This window comes from Kogia breviceps, chromosome 9 (genome assembly GCF_026419965.1).
Source record: "Kogia breviceps isolate mKogBre1 chromosome 9, mKogBre1 haplotype 1, whole genome shotgun sequence".
Taxonomy (NCBI): Eukaryota; Metazoa; Chordata; class Mammalia; order Artiodactyla; family Physeteridae; genus Kogia; species Kogia breviceps.
In genome coordinates, this window is record NC_081318.1 from 55,842,569 (window position 1) to 55,862,638 (window position 20,070).

Here is a 20,070-nt window from a genome sequence, read left to right on the forward strand (position 1 = left end):
TATGCAGTGAGCTGACGAACAGAGTTGGCAATTGGCTAGTGCGCTGAATTGACATGTAAGAACTGAAGACATGTAATTCATTTCAACTACAGATGCTCTTGGTATTCATACAAAGCTCTTCTCTGGATCTTTTAAAACAAAACACATTCCTGGGTGGGTTTTTGTTTTGTTTTTACAAAAGTGTTCATATTTACACAGCCTTTTTCAATTACACTTTAAATATTTGGGGGAGGATTTATGACTGGGAGGATCTCATCTTTCTTCTAAAGTGTGAAACAAAATTCTTGTGAAATTTTGCAAAACACTATTGCAGTAAGACCACTTTTGTTCACAATGTTCAATATTAATTTTTATAAAAAATTAATATGGATGGATATTATAATATCATTTTTAATCCGTGTGTACACATCACTTACCATGGACATACATACAATTTATTTCTTTATTCTCTTAGACTTTTTCCCCCCCATGATAGCATTGGAGTCTCCTCGATAACAATAACCTTTTATTTTGGAACTAAGTCCCAAGTAACAACTCTTGGGTATTCCTACCCTAAATCTTTTCTGATACCTCATATTTAATTCTAATTACTTTTTTTAAACTCTAAAGTAACTATAGATATATTAACCCACTACTCCCCCATGCTTTGAAATCTTCTTCAGTATTTCATATATTCCAAGCCCATATTTATCCCATATTCTGCCCTACTTCCTTTCTGAAAGTCTACGCACTGACCATTACTACAGCTATCCCCATTAAAAAAAAAATTAAAGACAAAATCCCTATAGAAAAATAGTGAATTGGTAACACATCTTCCCATACTGAAAAAAAAAAAAAATGATGCCAGTGGACTCATTAGTTTATTGCTCATCAAACTCAAACATATGGTTTGTTTTCCCATTCAGTATAACTTGCAACTTGATATCACTCCTCCTTGGTGACATCTCAATCCCATCTGACTTGATGATTGAGTTTAAGCCAGGATTTTGATGGTCTATGAATTCTGAATTCTGTAGTAGTACTTTTCTGTTAATATGGACTTATTACCCACTTGGCACTTAGTTTATCAGCCAGTGGTTAAATCCAGTTTCTATCAGTAAGTAAATGCCTACACATTATCACTCGGCAGCAGGCTGCCGATGGAGACAGCCTTGTCCCTGTCATTAACAAGCACAATGTATGCAGAACACCAGAGGGGAATTAAAACCACAAAAAATACCTCAGGGTGGTATTTTTAATATGAGAATTTAATTTGTAATTTCACAGATTAAGAATTTTGGCTGCATTAATCCCTTTATCAGCTCACAGCAGGCTATTTGCAGAAGCATAACCATAAGGCGATATTCATTGGCAGAAACACGTCTTTGCATAACGTTAAACATCAGGAGCAGTGAAACCTTTTGAAGGGGGGAGAATAAAGATGAAAAATCATTATATTTTTAAAGCAAGATTCTGCTAAATGCCTCCGGTAACAATTTTGAGTTACAGAAATGCTATTTCTGTGTCTAGCAGATAATCATTATGAAGCATAAATCCAGTGGCAAGAAAGGACAATCCCAGTATTAAATACCACAGTCATTTCCATTTCGAACAACATGGTAGTTCCTTGTAAACACGTTTACACAACAAAGAATTCCTAGGCTTTGGAGACTTTGGGAACTAGTTCTTTTAAGTGAAATGACTGGTTTTGGTGACTCTGTTATCTAGGTTAATATTCTGCAGACTATATTTAAAAGTTCTTGAAATTCTTAAAATTAAATTTTACATTAGTGTGGAGTCTTATAAAAGTTCACCACCTGGCAAATGGCAGCAGCAGCAGCAGTGCCAATATCCTCATATGCTTCCTTTTCAAGGAGATTTGGAAAGAGATCCATCTAAAAAGAAGTGTTGCAGAACCAATAAATGGATTGTCTTATCAACCAAGTCATGGTTTCCATTAATCAGTTTTAGGAGCCTCACATTAATACATAGTCTATTCAGGATGCAATAACAAAATAACTTAGACCGGGGCTTAAACAACAAACGTTTATTTCTCACAGTTATGAAGGCTGGGAAGTCCAAGATCAAAGTGTCGGCAAAGTCAAGTTTCCTGATGAGACAGCCACCTCCCTGTATCTTCACATGGCAGAGAGAGAGAAACAGTGACACCTCTATCTCCCTCTTTCTCTCTCTCTCTCTCTCTCTCTCTCTCTCTCTCTCTCTCTCTCTCTCTCTCTCTCTCTTTTTTCATATAAAGCCACTAATCTCATCCTAAGGGCCTCACCTTCATGACTTCATCTAACCCTAAATACTACCCAAAGGCCTTATCTCCAAAAACTATCACATGGGGGGTTAAGGCTTCAGCATATGAATTTTGGAGAGACACAGTTAAGTCCATAGCAGTCACATTCTTAAAGATGGGTCATGGCATTTTTTTTTTTAAAGAATGTCCGCAAAGGGAAAACTCTTATGCAAGCAGAAAGCAAACCCAGGTTAAAAGGAGAAGATTGTAACAAAAGTAAGTTTAGAGTGGGCTCCAGTCTTCTTGGCCTACTTTTAATATATCAGACCTTTTGAGAAGAGTATCAAGTGTTATTAGAAGCTTGGTTACACAGAGCACTGCAGTCATTCCATGAATTCTTATAAAAATGAAGTTGTATGCTGATGCCAGACTGTTATTTGCTTTGGAAGAACATATATAACAATATAATATCTTTCTTAATTGTACTAGTCCTTAAAACCTCACCAGTTTACAAAATGCCAAAATTTAGAAGCAATGTATTAGTGTGCCACTGAAGCAGGAATTATAAATTCATCAAGCAAGAATTATGGTACAGTTACCTGGAGATCTGGCAGTTAAAGCTGGCTAATTCTAGTGGCACCCTGTCATTCTCCCTCTATCCCAAAACCCGAACAGCCTTGCCCCACTTCTTCACAAAGATTTAATTGCAGGGACGTAAATGGAGGGCTGATTTAGAAGAAATTCATTACTTTTCCCAAATACACCAAAGGGCATTCTCCTGTGTATACTATCAAGTTACATAAATTATTGAAGCTGAACCACCCTTGTCAAAGTAAATGAACAAAATACACTTCATAGCGTAGAGTCCTTGATTTTATTACATTCATTTGCTAATTCACAAAACTCAGATCTGCAGTGAAAGAAGGCCAACAAATTGGTGCAGTGTGAAGAGCATTGAACTGGGAATCGGACCACCTGGATTCCAGCTTCAGCTCCACTGTTAAGTAGCCGGGCAACTTTGGAGAAGTGCCGTAGTCTCTGTGGGTTCCTAATATCTCATATAGAGGCACAGTGATCCCTAAGGACCTTTCAGCTCTAATGTTGGTAGGGTTTCTTACTTATTCCTATATATGTCCTATATATTATCCTAAAGCAACATTATGCCACTAATGGAGCTCCATGCCATCTTTTTAAAAAGAAAACACACCATGTTCAAACATATTTGCTGCTCTAGTTCCTAGACTTCCATTCTGTCTTGAATCCTTTTGAGCCGAGCTTTTATACCCAGGATTCCACAACTGCTGGTTTTAGTCTCTATCCATTGGTCTTTCCCCAGCCCTCATCTTGATCCATCAGCATAATTCAACACAGTTGACCGCTATCTCCTCGTAGTAACATTTCCTTCACTTGGATTCCAGGACAGGACATTTTCCTTTTGCCTCCCTAAACATTCCTTTTCATACTCCTTTGCAGATTTCTCATCTGCCAGACCTCTCACTCTTAGAGTGCCCTGGGGCTTAATCCTCAGATCTTCCTATCTGCATTTGCTCCCTAGAGCCTAGATGATCTCATTTAATCTCATGATTTAGATATCATCTGTGTACACTGACAGCTTCCAAATTTCAATCTCCAGTCCCATCTTCCCTGACTCCAGACTCGCATATACCAGCTGACTACTTAACATCTCCATTTGGACATCTAGTAGGCGTTTCCAACTTCATATTACCAGAACTGAACTCCTTATCTTTTCCCTCAGACTTGCTCATTTTGTAGTCTTCACCTTGTTAATAAATGGCAATGTCATTCTTCCAGTTGTTGGAAGTTACCCTTGACTCCTCTTCTTTTGTCATACCCAAACCCAGTTCTTCTGTAGACCCTGTTGGTGCTACCTTCAAAATGGATCAATAGGCCCTCCTCACTTCTCCACTGCCATCCCTGCCCCATGTCACTTACCATCTTCTTTCACCTGTATTTTTACAATAGCCACCTAACTGTTTTGCCTGCTCCTCCTCTTCTCCTTAGAGAGGCTTTGCTGTTTCTTCTTTCTTCAGTTCATCCTTGCTCTTCCTCTAGATGATATATGCATGACTTGCCCTCTCATCTTTGTGGGTCTCTGCTCAAAGGTACGTTTACCTGGGAAGCCTGCACTGACCTGCTTCCACCCCGGCACTTCCTGTTTCTCTTCCTGCTTTATTATTCTTCACAACATTTACAACTAGTTGATATATTTGTCTGAGTGTTTATCATCTGTCTCCCCTAAGTGGAATCTACAAAAACCAGGGTTTCTTTTCATTCTGATTGATACACTACAGGATTCTGAAAACCTAGAACAGTGTGGAGCTCAATAAATATTTCTTCAAAGAATGAATGAAAGAATGCACAAAGAAAGGGCAAAATATGTTGTTTTCAAATTCAAGCTTATTGTTCTAGATCAGAGAATATGAGAGATCAGCTGAGCTGTGGTTTGGAGGGGAAGGCAGACTATCCTGTCATATGTGTATGTAAATCTGTGTGAGTGTGTGTGTGTGTGTGTGTGTGTGTGTGTGTGTGTGTGTGTGTGTGTGTGTAGCTGTGACGACTTGACATTTCAAAGACCAAAGCATACCATGATGTTTTATGTGCTGGACATCCAGCATTGCATCTCAGCCTCCAATTTTTAAAGAAAAGATTCTAAATACACCTATAAATATGTAAATGAAAACTTTTCATTCTGTCCACAGTGTCTTCTATTTTTACCGTCCCAAATGTAAGATTGCAACCAGAAGCTGGAGAAAGTATGCGGGCCTTTGGGAAAAACAATAGTTATGGCAAAAGTCTATCAAATAGCAAGCACTGATGCACACAGCATTCTCAAGAGAGCACAGGTAAGATGACCTACTTTACTTGGAAAGTAATTGTGAAAAGACATTGAGTCAATCTTTCAAATGAAATATTTCAGACTTATTTTTTCCTAAGTAACTTATGAATCTTTTATGTTTGTTATGGCATTCATTACGGATTCTAGTGAGGCAGAGTGCTGTCAGTCATTTCTGTATTTTTAGGCACTTGCTGGAGTCTAACCAAAATGGTCCTTTATTTATGTAGTCATAAGCAAACCATTTTAGTCATAAGCAAATCATTTCACTACTCACTCATCCTTCATAGAGGTTAGAAAATGGTTAACCTCAGAGGATATTTAAGCCACAGACCTGCCTTGTGTGGCCCACACAATTTTTTTCCTTGGTTGCTCTCATTTTAAAATGAGGAGATTTTACACAAAGTCTGGGTTTCCGGCTTTTCTCGAGAAATCAGCAGCTCTGGCACCACTAAACTCACATTCTTGCCAGAAGTTTGTGTGTGTAACTGAACCGTGGCTGCCTTCTTTGGAAAGGACATGGGCTCTCTAGTTTAGTTTAGTGGCCATTTGGGCCACTTCACCCATTTCTGATTCCTGGGTGGCCCCTAGTACAGACCTTATTGTGGTGAAGCATTTATTTATTTTTTTCCTATTCGATTCTTTGACCTCTGCTATTCTGCAGATGGAAAGCAGAACCTAAAGGAGATAGTCTCTGAGCATGTTGGCCTGTCCCGGTCATCACACAGGCTTTGCAGAAACAAGCATAAGATGGCAACTTCTGAAAAGGCTGTGTCTTTAGTGCCAGTTGGCAATGTCTGGGTTTTTTGGAAGTTTACGCCTATATGTATCTCTTCGTTTAATGCAACATAACTCTGAAGCAAACAGAGAACCAACTTTTTTGTGGGGAAGGCTTTTTATTTGCTAGCCCATATTGTTACTTGCTTGTGTGGCTGTTCAGGGATTAAATGTTCCAGTGAACTAAAAGATACAGACAGCATCGCAAGGGCTTCTCTTCCTTCCTCTCTCTCTTAATGTGAAATATGTTAACAGGCTGAACTGTCAGCAGATTAAATGTCCACATTGTCTTGTGGATGATTAGTCAATACATTTGGACTTAGCTTTTGTGTACACTCAATGTGGACGTCAATTTTGGCCTCTCAGGAGTATGGTGGTGATTTATGAATGATTGGAGAAAAGATTCCCAGATTGATAAAAGATGGTGTATAAATGCCAGTCGGGAAATGTTACTAGTAGACTTGCCATTTCATACGTAAGGTTCTTCATTCTTCTGGTTATTTCTCCCTATTGGATAAAAAGTTACCCGGAAGCACAACTTCATTCACCCAGTAGCATTTGTACTCTCACTTCAATTGGTCAAACAAAGAGTGGGGCTGAGTTTTTGACCAGTTACCTCCTGGTTCTGAAAATGGCATTAATTCATGAGGTTGCATCTGATGCTATTGAGAATATTTGACCTGCATTACCATAATGAGAGCCCCTGACTTTATAAATCCCTTAGCCAATTCAGTAGAACAAAACAAATACTGGACTTTATTTGTGCTGCTGCCTCATACACACATACACACAAGCAAGCTTGAATTTCCATCGCAGGGCTGTGTCCTTTCTTCTCTGCTCTTTTGAGATCTCTCTGACCTGAGCCTGGCCAGTCAAAACTGCTAGGATGTGTTTCAGGTCAGCTTTTCCGTGTAAATCAAATCAGGCTCACTGGATAGAAGCATTGCCCATAAGGTCTCAAAAACTGCTAAGTGAAAAGAGATTTTAAAGAGCTACTCGGAACTACAGTCATCAGTATTCAAAAGCCTTTACAAAGATGTTTTTTATTTGTAGTATGTGTTTAAAACTAGATTCAAGGGTATTATCTAGAACCTCTTCCTCTAGAATTATCTAGTAATATTAGAAATATGTTCTCTATGAATTTTGTCTTTTTCACATCAACTTTTAAAGTTTTAATATTATTATTGCCTTTGTTGTTTTCTTCAAAATCCAGATACCTCAGTTTGATTCAACATTGTATTAAGGAAACATCTCAGTTTCTTTTTCTTAGAAAAGCTGCATGGAAGCTGGATTTTAAGAGTTTTCTATCAGTCAGCAAAAAAGGAAATCATTTTAGTTTTCCACCTTTGTAGGGTTTTCTTTTAATTAAATGGGTTCATCTTAGAGATTAAATAGCATAGCCTATATATTGGCCTAATACATCCTGCACAGTGGAGCTGATTCTAATCAATAGCTGAATACCAGTGTCTATATTGTAGATATTATAGAGCCAGAAGTCTACGTAAATAAGGGTATTCATAAAGAAAATATGTAATTCCCTAGATTTTGATTTTGTTGTTGATGAATTAATTAACAGTTTAGAACAAGCTAAGGCATCTTAAATTTTCCTCAAATGCCCCAGTTCTTTGTAAAGCCCAGAGAGATTGGAAAGGAGAGGAAAGGGGGAAGATGTTGAGGGCTCAGAGAGGCTAAGACTGTAACCTAGCATTTTAGCCACCTCTCTCTGGGGAGTTACACAGAGGTAAATGTGGAAAATGCATTGTATCACTTCTGGTTTTGAAATGATGGAGGACTGAGTAGAGAGGAGCGTTTCAAGTCCTAAGTTTTCTCTTATACCACAATGCCAAATTGTTTCTAAACTTGTATATACTAAGGTGATTTCAGTTATTTAGTTAATAATCCTGGATTTGCATAAACTGGCCTTACTGGAAAAGTTAATGAGAAGCATTTTTCTTTGCAGCAGAAAGCAATTTTGGTTTCAGAGTCTTGTAACCAAATGAAACAAAAAGAAAACCACATGCACTTAAGTTTAAAAATGGAGCCAATGGATGATCAAGATACTGTGCTTACTACCGTTTGTTATCATCTAAAGATATGGATAGACTACAGATTGCATATTGTCCCCACCCTTTTTATCAGCATTAAAGGATAGGACGTTCCTAAAGTCTGAGAGAGCCTTAAATACACATATAAATTTTCCCTAAGGGAAAGACTGGAAACTATATTGAATATCACATCCATTAGTATCACTTATATTTGTGCACAGTGATACCGAATACACCCCCAGGCTGAGCTTAATTTTCCAGTTATTCTAAATTGAGAGAGGAAGTGCACAGTCACTCTTGTCTGCTCTCCTTTTGCTGAATACAGGGGATAAGAATGGCCTCTAATCTTTTAGACAAATGTTTTATAATTTTCCTGAAATGGTATATGCTCATTATGGAACATCTCTTTTCAATGAATCAATTGGTCTTCAAACCCTATTAAATTCATAATAAATATAGAAATATCTGTCTGGTGCATGAAAAAACTGTATTTGGTTCAAGTGCAAGAAGTTAACTGATGCATATTTTGGTGCTTTCTAGTATATTATCTTTGCTAATCAATGTTATTTAAGTATCATATGAAAATGAAAAAAAAATATATGGTAGACTCTTTCTGTTTGACTCAGTCATCAAGCAATAATTTCCTAAAAGTAAGCTGCCAGGTAAACAGTAGGATGCATAAATTGCTCAAGAATTTTAATTAAATAAGAGAAAGATTTTTTTAAAAAACCGAACTCCAGGCAAAATATAATTCATTGGTGCTTAAGACTCTTTGGCATTGCTAACTGAACGTTCATTAGAGAGGTGTCCACACACCCTGGGGAAGTGGGGGGCAGTGCCAAAACCCCTGGTGAGTTTTTAAAAATCCAGGGTCCTGGGGTCTTCGGCATTTTAAAGAACCCCAAAGGATGTTGATGTAGGTAACCTTTGAACCACATATTATGACCTGTTCGGTAACTATTTAAGAATTATACATTGATGAAGTAAAATAATCAACTTATTTGGGCCAGGACTGGATAAAGACAAAATAGGAAAAGCCATCCCTTCCTTTCCCTTCCCTTTTTTTTTTAAGGAAGATTAATATAAAGTTGTGCTGTCCAACAGGGTAACCACTAGCCACATGTAGCTATTTTAAGTTCATTTTTAATTAAAATTAAACTAAATTACAACCTTGTTCCCCCAGTAGCAGTACCACGTTTCAAGTGCTCATTACCCACCATGACTAGTGGCCACCCTAGGGACAGGGCACGGCGAGGACCCTTCCAGCATCACAAAACGTTCTACTGGACAGCACCGGTGAAGAGCGTTTCTCCTGCCTGCCTTTGAGGAATCAGGAAAATTGAACTGAATTCAATCAGTAAAAATATATTTCAGTTCTAGAATATAGCCACTTCAGAGAAGCTCAAAACTTTTGCGGAAGAGAGACACCCAAGTGAGGAAAGAGGCAGGTGGCAAAGTGAGAGGGACAGAGACGGATGATTGAGAGCAACAGCAAACGCTGTGCCACAGGGACAGGAGCCATCGCGAGGAGGCAGGCGTGTGGATCTTTCAGGGGAAGGAAACATGGTGTGATGGTGGTCTTTGTTGAGATTGCTCCGGGAAGTAAGGAGGAACAGGTGGACAGTCCTTAGACTTCTTAAAGCTGCACGGGCAGGCCTCACAAATCCTGAATGTCCTTCAGGATCCACAGGAGCTTTGTTTTGTCTGCCATCAAACTCAACCACCATCTCCACTCCGGTACCTGCCCCTGGAGAAACAGCCCCCTCTAGCTCTCCGTCACGCTGTGACCTCTTTTGTCCCTGCATTGATGAACAGTACTTTTATCTTCTCTTCATCTCATGGCTTCTGCTGACTTGTTTCTTCTTATTCATGAATCCTGCTTATCATCGCTTCTCTTGTCCCTCTATTCCTGGGGCAGTCTATAGCCGAGCTCTTTTCTTCAGATTCAGACCCTCCTCCAGAGCAGCTCTGATTGGTGTAGCCATCATCATGGAGAGAGAACAAGGCTTTGAGCAAGGCTGTTGGGTGGGTCCAGTCAGCTGAGCTGTGAACTGGGTGGCCAACCTTTCCTTAAGGAACCCCTCAGAAGAGGGCTCTGGGCTTAGCAGTCTCTGAAGTTTCTAGGAAAACAAGCAGTATAGATGGAAGGCACTTGCCTGGCCTGTACACTACCAAGAGAAAATTCAGACAAGTATAGAGGGAAACTCCAGTTTTAATGGAGTAACAACATCCTCAATGTGTGATATTTTTGACTAACAGTCTTTCTAAGCCATGTTGCGTCTTCTCAACTGTAGACACAAAAGGAGATAACACCCATTAGTACTTATCACAGTATAAGAAATTCAAGTGTTGGATCTAGTTTTCTTTCAGTAGCAGAAAGATTTATGATTTTTCTCCTGCTAGAACTGTTATTTTCTGCATGACTCTACAAATTTTTTCCTATCAAACTACAGTTTTCTCTCTGTTTATTATCTCTGTTGTCCCATGTAGTTGACAGCGGTAGTTGCGGAAGTAACAATAGGCAAAGGGGGAAACAAACCTTAGTGTTCCTCCCAGGTTTTATTTGAAAGTATCCCTGGTTTTTGTCGTTACCTCTACGTTGCTGCAGATTAAGAAATAGATATTATTCAGGAACTTGACAGTGCTTCGAACCATACACATGCAGACTATGTTTGTGAACACTTGATTGAGAAAAGGCTGGAATGTGGTTTAGTTTCTCCACCCCACCTCCACCCCGCTTTCCTTAGCTTCCTCTCTGCCCTAGAGAGTCTATTACCTCCTCTAAATCCACTACTTAGCAAAATAATGGGCTAAGGAAGTTTGATCTCTTCTCCCTGTCCCTTCTCTGCCCCTCTGGCTTTCCCTTCCTTTGGGTCACCTCTGATCTGTACCCCACACCACGTCCACCAGCCCTGTGAATGGGTTCGCCAAAGACTAAGTCCTTTACTATCTAATCTGCTTAATTCTGTCCTGGGATTGTCACAAAGCAGAATGAAAAGAAAGTTTAATATATCATGCTTCATTCATCCAGAGTGCATTTTTTAAAGTATTTATTTTTCTCTATATTGACGTAATTTCAGATTTACAGAAAAGTTGCAGGAGTAGTACAAAGAATGGCTGATACACAACATCCACTTTCCCCAAATGTTAGCATTTTACTACATTTGCTCTATCATATTCTTTCTCCCTCTCTCTTACTCACACAGACACACAAATGTGTGCACATACACAGTTTTTCCTCACACGATGCTCCATTACCTTTAAATATTTCAGTGTGTTTTTCTTAAAAACAAAGAATTCAGAGTGATATTTTCTACATTAAAAATAGAGGGGTTTTTGTCCTTGCTTTTCCTTTACCCTTCTCTGACTGAGAGTTTTTAAAAGCAAAACGGCTAAAAGAGAAGAAACTTGTTTGATGCTCCACAAATTGGTTCATCAGCCCACAGATGCTCAAAAATTGGCTATGTTTTTGAGATTCAATGTTTCCAGGTCAGATGAGCTTTCAAATTGAGGATGGTGGGCCAGTGGGGGTGCAGGGGGGAGGTGAGAATAGCACTGCAACTTGCATCTTCTGTCTTTTTAAAACCAAAATTAATTTCTTAGGGACTATTTAGCCAGCAGCATAACATGAGTGAAGCTTTCTTATAAGTAGTGGGCATAGATGTGATATGGCTACTAGCAAGATATCTATTAGAATGCTTGGCCAAACTATTATGAAGTTAACAATCACATTATAACAAGTAGTTTTAATCAGTTCAGGTGCTCTATTTTTCCTTTTCATTTAATGTTGATTCTTATGAATTTGGGATACAGAGGGAATCGTCTTTGCCCTAAGTGCACTGTATTGTATTATTAATACCAGGATAGCAGCTGAGTCCCACTAGACGGTCTTTGTGGTCTGCGGATACTCTAAGAAGTGTCTGAGCATAAAAGGAGGCTGTTTGAGTTGAAGTGGGCTGATGGTCTGGGATGACATTTGAATGCATAGAGGACAATGTCTAAATGACAATGTCGAGAAGAGAAGGCAAAAAAAAAGCTTGAAACTATTGCCATTGTCCCACAAATGCTCATCACTCCTGAGATGCTCCTCACAGACAAGCTTTGTCTGGGTAGAAATGGGGAGTGGGATAGAGGAGGGATATAGACACTGGGGCCCTGGGACAAAAGCCAGGGATTCGGTCCTTAGACACATTAAAATTCTAGACAGATAGCAAATGTGATGAAAACCGCAACCCGAATGTATTTCAAGTCTAACAAAGTTAAACATTTTAGCTAAATTATTACAAGTATATTTAACAAAATGTTTGCAATACTCTGAGATGCTTCAATGAATAAAGCTTTTAAGAACATCAAATTGGTTGTGCAAATGAATAATTTAGTGGGTCTCCTTTGGAATTTAGGATAGCTGTTTCCTCTACCCCCCACACACACATATACACACACACGTACACACACACACTCTGTACACTCACACAGCCAAATAGAATAATTTTTTCAACAGTCCTAGAGTTGTTAGAATAATGTCATAGATTAAACAAAGGATAACTTCTCCAGCTGATGAAATAGTGTACAAGATCTAGAACAGAAACAATACACACACAAGTTTGAGAAACTGATGGAAATTTATCTCATAAAAAATATTAGCGGGCATGCCAAGCATGGAATCTAATACTATACTCTTAAATTCCATACTTGGCTGAATTTTTTCCCTTTAAATTACCACCATTCTTTTAATGTAGTTTGCATTATGTATAGTGCCCTTGGATTTTTAATTGCTCTGGATTATCATTTCCAATGCAATTAGTAAAATGCCCTCAATTACATATAATAATTACTGTAAATGGGGCTATTGGCCTAATTACTATAAATGGGGAAAGATGTGTGATTATCATATGCAATTAAATCACGTACAGTATTTATTTTACATTATTACATAAATGGTGTAATGATCACGTGTAATTATATTGTATCATTCCTTGGTCAACAAATCTACTTCATGTTAAGATATCTAGAATTGTGATCCATTGCCAAAGATCCATGCAGTGGATCTTTTTTCCTAAAGTATTGGGTTATTCTGTGGGCTGGGAACCCACTAAATAAACTGATTGTGCATAGGCAAGAAAAATCTGGAAGGAACAAAAATTATTTTACCTCCATTAAAATCAAGAATGTCCAGATTATCCTATGTTGTCAGTGTTAAATCCTCCCTGAGCCCAATGCCAACTCTCACCATACCTATTTGTTTTTATGTAAACATGTAAAAATCAATACCCCCTAAATGGTGGCAACATTTAAAATATGCCTGGGGAAAAAAAAAAGAGGTCCTTTCTTCACTGTGGCCAACATGATAATCATCCCTAGTTTACAAATGCACACTTAACAAGCTTACAGCACATAATTAATTCTGCAAAGGATGCTGTTTGACAGAGTGGGATTATGAGAATTGCATATTGATAGTGGCAGGAGAAATAAATCTATTTTCTCTACATAAGGTAGGGTGTTCTTGTGTTCTTTAGAAACTGGCACATCTCAGAGGTGTTGCTCTCAAAATGATCTCAGGATGGAAAGAAGTCAGTAATTACAGAGCCAGGCATTCAGTTGTGTCCTAATTTTCCCACCAGTTTTTCAGTGTTTCCGCTGCCTCAGAGACTTAAAGCATTCTCATTAGGTAGCTGCAGAGGCAGCCGCTTGCCTACTCCCTCATTCTCTCACTCGCATTTCCTTTTTTTTTTTTCCATTCCTGCCTTGGGAGTGACTGTGAAGATCATTTGCTGGAATGATTGGCAGGTTAGAGGATTCGATCAGATGAGTTCCTCTTAGTGCAGGTCAAAAAGGCTAGTTAGCAGGAGCTGTCGAAAAATGCCAGCAGCATTCGAAATGGGAAATGTCATGACTTCGAGGCAGGGGGTGCCACCTGGAACAGAAAGCCCCCAGCTCATTAGCAAGTTACAGGATGCGGGCTTAACTGGAGGGAGCAGAGAAGGAAAGATAATACCCAATAGGGAAAATGATTGTGAAGTGGAATTGATTTCATGTATAATTTGTTTATCACTAGAGGGGACAAATGCTGTCCTTCTGACATGAGCAGAGGAGTGTGGACTATGAATGAAGCAATTTAGCATAATCTCCAGGTTGCGCTTTGGATTTAAAGAATGCAAACTTCTTTATTCTTAACTGTGGAAATGATCAGGTCATGTTACATTAATTAAAGCTGACACACTCTCAAATGTTTTATCTGGGCAATTGTGGCAACTCGACAAACGGATAGAGATGGGCAACTTTAGAAAATAACGGGATTTTTTTTTTTTTTCTTTTCCCTCTGCTGGCGTGGAAGACTAGCTCAGTTGCATACTGAATTATAACAGGCTTAGTGTTTATCTTCAGTGCTTAGCTAGGCTACACAAATCAAACCAGGGTTCCAGATTCTCATGAAATCTCATTTATAGAGGAGAGCCGTTTGCCCTTTGGGAGATTTAGATTGAATCCATGTTAAAATATACATTAGAATATGACTATATCATATTTTGGTACAATGTGAAAACTATAATCTTTTTTTAAAGGAGCAGCTCTCCAGTAATGAAACTGGAGCCTAGTTGTCAGTTCATCTGGATAGAATTTGATATTTTATCATAAAGTCAACAACTTACAGTAGCATAGTTACAAACAAAACTAAAATTAAAAAGTGTCCTTACAGGAAGAATTAATCTGCAATTTGTAAAAAGAGAATGTAGTGGCAAAGCAGAAAATAATATTGCCTAGCATGTACTCAAACCAAACTCCAAATTTAAAGGTTTCAGTATTTTTACAGTGTATTAAATTGGCTTTAGTGTAAAGCTTTTTCCTAAAAAAATTCCATCAGAAAATGTATTTTCTTTTGATAAGAAACTTTTTTGATAGCATTTATCTTTTACATGGAGATCTTCATTCTGTTATTTTAAGTCACAGATACCACAGCTGCAAGTCTTTCTGGCTGAACACTAAAGAATGTTTACTTAGCATCCAGATTTTGATTATAACATATTTTCAAAATGTTTTTGTCTTGACTTTTCTTTTCTCTTAAATACTGAGACATTTTATGAGGCAGTTATGAAATAACCAGTGCTTGTTTTATCAAGCGGCCTCAGATTGCTGTCTTAAGTGAATAGGAATCCTAAAATCTCCTAGTGGAAACACTGGTGGAAAATTCGTTCTGTTCTGTACTCAGCATGAAAAGCTTAGCATTAAGCTACTGAATATAGCGGTCAAGATATACTGCATTACTTTTGTCAAATCTAAAAATTTAAACATCAGTGTGAATCCACTCATCCCCTTATTTGGGAGCTGTATTGTGTGGTCCAGGAGCTGGCCTTTAAAAAAAAAAATTATGAAAGACTTTTGCATTAGCTCATCTAAAGTTAAGATTTTTTATTCTTCCACAGTGACTCAATTTGTTAATAACTGACAGATTTATTAGAAAAATGAATAAGTCAACTATTTTGAAAGAAAACATTGTCAATAAAATTTTTTAATAAGAGGATTGGGTCTAGTTGTCTTCCCAAGGACCTCACAGTCTCAGAAGCTTGAAGTAAGATGCCCTTACCTCTCAAGATGGGCCAGATGAAGGAGTCCAGCCATGCAGAGCCGGAGGTGACTAGTGGCCTTTGTTCATACCTGGTCTCATTTCTCACTCTTTCCTCCATGCTCTGCCCTCGCCTTGGCTTTCCAAAGTCAGCTCTGCATTCACGGATGTCGTAGACTCTCCGCTATTTTGCCTTCTTCTCAGTTAATCTCCTCTCCATCAACTAAAATAATATCTGATACATACTGACATTATATTTATCATTCCCTTTGTTGAATCTTTCCACAACTCTATGGATTGAGTGACCTTGTTGTTGAATGTTTCACTGTCAGATTTATGGGTTCCCCTTAGATAAGTTCCCTAGTTCCAAAGAAAAGAAATGGCATCCTTGTAATTGTCCTCTTTATCAGTAGTTCTCAACGTGCAGTCCATATACCCTAGGGATCCCCAGAAGTTCCATGGGGGTCAAAACTGTTTCCTTAATAATACTAAACTGGTCTTTGCCTTTTGCTCTGTGTTGATGTTTGCACTAATGGTGCAAAAGCAATGGAAGTAAAACCACTGGCTCCTTAGCAGGAATCAAGGCATTGGCACCAAACTGTCTTCCTAGGCACTGTTTTCTCTACCGCCACACAATGGTAATTTTTTTTAAAGCCCAGTTTCACTTAATAATGTTCTTGATGAAGCAGTTAAGATTATTAATTTTATTAAAGCTCCCCCTTTGAGTAAATGTCTTTTTAATATTCAGTGTGACTAAATGGGAAGTTTGCATAAACCATCTCCACTGTGTACCTAATTACTCTGGTTTTCTCAAGGGAAAGCTGTGGGCAGGTGTTTGAGTTGCAAGGGGAACTGGCTGTTTTTCCCTGAAACATGGTCTTTAATGGATGACTGACTGACAGTGGTTATTGGTTATGGTTTTTCAGACTTGGGTATTTGGCAGACGTCTCTTAAAAATGAACAAAAAGTGAGTCTGTCACCCCAGGAAAACAACCAGTAGCATTTGCTGCCTAAGATAAAATTAAAGCTTTCAACAGAAAATTAGAATTTGGGGAAACCATAGAAAACTTTTATTTGCCACTGTGGGCTTGACAACTTTCCAAATATTTTTCAAGTGAGATGGGTAGTGACATAAGCAAATGTGATTTTTTTTTGAAATTGTATAGTGAAATGTGTCAACATTGAAAAGAGCTGTATAACCCATTGAATCAATACTTTCCAAATGACCAGTGCGTGATTGTAGAAAATCATTGCATGGGTAAAATGCTCACTGAAATTGCAAAATAAACCAATAGATTTTAAAGTAACAGAGTACAAAGAATTCATTGATATGGTTTCAAATTTCCCAGTGCAGCTAATCTGTAAGAAACTACCACTTGTTGAGTTTTGTTATAATATAAAAGAATATATATCCACAATTATCTGAAAGGGCTAAAATACTTCTTTCTTTTCCAACTACATATCTGTGAGAGGCAGTATCTTCTTCAGTTGCATCAACCATAGTAACATAGCATAGAACAGACTGAATGCAGAAACAGATCGGAGAACCCAGCTGTCTGCTATTCAGCCAGATATTTAAAAGTTTTGCATAATTGTAAATCAGTGCCACCCCTCTTGCTAATTCTGTTTGGAAAAATGGTTATTTTATTAAAATAGTGCTTTTATGTTAACATGCAATTGGGTTATTTTTAATGAATTAATAAATATTTTAAATTATCAATTTTAATATCAAATATGGTAAACACCAACAGCTATAATGCATATAAACGAATGCTCTGGGGGTGTCCTTTATAATTTTCAAGTGTATAAAGAGTCCTTAAGACCCAAAAGTGTGAGAGCTGCTGCTCTATACCCATAGTGTCATGCGTTAACTCTAATATGCTGATTTTGCTGGTAACATTTGCCCCCTTGAATAAATTACTCTTCATTGCAATTTTTTTGTCTTGCTCTACAGAGTTATTCCAGTTCTATCCATCTAATTGACTATCTCAGTTTTTCTGGGGTACAGTGAATAAAATCCCAATTCTTGTTCACACAGATGTCATCTGAAAATTACAGTTGAGGGCCATTTAAATCTTTGTCCTTGATGATTAGAAGGCTAACTCTTAAAAGACTTTTGCTATATATTACTTTGGGGGGCTGTAACTTTCCCTTTTTTATATGCATTAGGATTGACCTTACCTAATGGTGAGGCTCTGATCCTACAGTACTAAATCGTCAGGCTATTTTACATAACTTGTTTATAGGACTCGGGAGGACTTTCTGTGCAGTGTCCTGAGCAGACTCAGCATACGTTCGACTTCTTTCAGGAGAATGGACTCAGGTCTTTCCCTCCCTGTCCACTACCGTGAGGTAGCTCATGGAAATCTGAGTGCATTATGGGGTTCAGAATTGAAAGTAACTACTCAGCATGAGTAGAAGTCAGATTAGGGTTGTATATTTTTAACTTTTTTAAAAAATAAATAAATTTATTTATTTATCTATCTATTTATTTATTTTTTGGCTGTGTTGGGTCTTCATTGCTGTGCACAGGCTTTCTCTAGTTGTGGCGAGCAAGGGCTACTCTTCGTTGCAGTGCACGGGCTTCTCACTGTGGTAGGTGGCTTCTGTTGTTGCGGAGCACAGGCTCTAGGAATGCGGGCTTCAGTAGTTGTGGCTCACAGGCTCTAGAATGCAGGCTCAGTAGTTGTGGCGCACAGGCTTAGTTGTTCTGCAGCATGTGGGGTCTTCCTGAACCAGGGATCAAACCCATGTTCCCTGAACTGGCAGGCAGATTCTTAACCACTGCACCACCAGGGAAGTCCCTGTTATCTCTTCTTGATGCTAGTCATTCTAACAGGTATGAGGCAATGTCTCATTGTGGTTTCGGTTTGCATTTCCCTGATAATTAGCAATGGCGAGCACATTTTCACCTACCTTTATTCCACAAATAAATGTATGGCTATTTTACACATGTTGAGAACAAAGCTAGAGTTTCAGCCCCTCTGTATTGAAGACCCCTGGTATTTGTCCATCTTATGCATTAGCATCTAAATCTCAGAATATAGGCATTTGTTTACTGATTTATCCTTATTTCCCAATTTTGTCTCCATCACCTAGTATTGAACATAATTTATGTCCCTTAAATATTTTTAAATGTAGTCAATGTCCGCCTTACTCACCATAACATAATCTTCTGTTCTTTCAACAAGTATGTTTTCAGTAGCCATTATCTTGGTGCTGTTCTAAGTAGTAGGAAATAAAACCGTTTTTTAGCTTCAAGACAATCACAATTGAGAAACATAGATACAAACATTTAAATTGAAGGGTGATAAAGGCTACAGTATATTTTCATAAAGCTACGTGGGAGGACAAATAAGGTAAAAATTAATTCTGCGAGAGGGGCTTGAGAAAATTTCACAAAAGAAGAGATTTGGGGGACTTCCCTAGTGGCGCAGTGGTTAAGAATCCACCTGCCAATGCAGGGGACATGGGTTCGATCCCTGGTCCGGGAAGATCCCACATGCTGAGGAGCAACTAAGCCTGAGTGCCACAACTACTGAGTCTGCACTGTAGAGCCCACGAGCCACAACTACTGAGCCTGTGCTCTAGAGCCTGCGAGCCACAACTACTGAGCCCACGTGCAACAACTACTGAAGTTCACGTGCCTAGAGCCTGTGCTCCGCAACAACAGAAGCCACCACAATGAGAAGCCTGCGCACTGCAACGAAGAGTAGCCCCCCGCTCACTGCAACCAGAGAAAGCCTGTGCGCAGCAACGAAGACCCAACCCAGCCAAAACTAAATAAATGTTCCTTTAAAAAAAAGAAAAAGAAGAGATTTTGAGCAAAAGGAGGGACTAGAGAAACACTTTGAGCAAAGCCATGTCACAAAGTGCAGCATCCTAAGGAAGGTTCTGATAAAGCTGAAAGATATGGGGATGGTGGAGTGAGAAGAGATGGGACTGAAAAATGATTTGAAGCTAGATTGTGACAGGGCTGGAATGACGTGCTAAAGAGTTTGGATTTTAATGTGATTGCCCAGGGGGCAGCCAATATATACGACTTCCTGGTCAGACATAGGAGAGTCAAAACATCTTAAAGCTGGTAGATCCTTTAGGGATCATATAATAACCTTGAAAGAATATGTGGTATTTTTCCTTTTCTTTGAACTTCTTATTATGGTAGATCATGTCTTGAAAATAAGTAAAGATATGGGTAAAACTCCATTCACACTTATATTAACATAATATTAGAATATTAGAAATTATACCAACACTTACCCTTCTCTTTGGCTGAAAACATATTCATTCTCCAGCCCTGAAATTCTGTGAATCTATTATGGGTATGGCTCCTTTACTATACATTTTTCAACATGTACATAAATGTGTTTCTTGAAAAATTATGCATAAATTCATTATTTTATTTGAAAGAATATGCCTTCTTTGTTAGCATATTTTTTGTAAAATGAATAATGACCCCCTTAATTTAACTTCTGTGGATATGTAAAATTCCATATATTAAGACACATTGACAACATTTAGGGGAAATGCGAAAACTAAAGAATGAGATAACAGATTTTCCAAGGATAAAAATTTAAGACAATTTTTGAAGTTGAAAGAAATGTTTAAGAATTTA

General features: G+C 38.3%; 2 protein-coding genes across 7 annotated transcripts in view; one reads left to right on the plus strand and one right to left on the minus strand.

Moving 5' to 3' along the window:
• Positions 1-20,070, plus strand: part of CDK14 (cyclin dependent kinase 14) — a 599,292-nt gene that overhangs the window by 511,065 nt on the left and 68,157 nt on the right. For all 6 annotated transcript variants that reach the window (XM_059073929.2, XM_067042484.1, XM_067042485.1 and 3 more), the window contains one exon: positions 4,942-5,085. In XM_059073929.2, the coding sequence (XP_058929912.1) occupies positions 4,942-5,057 (116 nt within the window). In that variant the 3' untranslated portion in view covers positions 5,058-5,085. The remainder of the gene's footprint in view (positions 1-4,941; positions 5,086-20,070) is intronic.
• MTERF1 (mitochondrial transcription termination factor 1) overlaps positions 18,617-20,070 on the minus strand; it is a 710,255-nt gene continuing 708,801 nt past the window's right edge. The window contains exon 11 of the transcript XR_010842225.1: positions 18,617-18,679. The gene's annotated coding sequence lies outside the window, so the exon portion shown is untranslated. The remainder of the gene's footprint in view (positions 18,680-20,070) is intronic.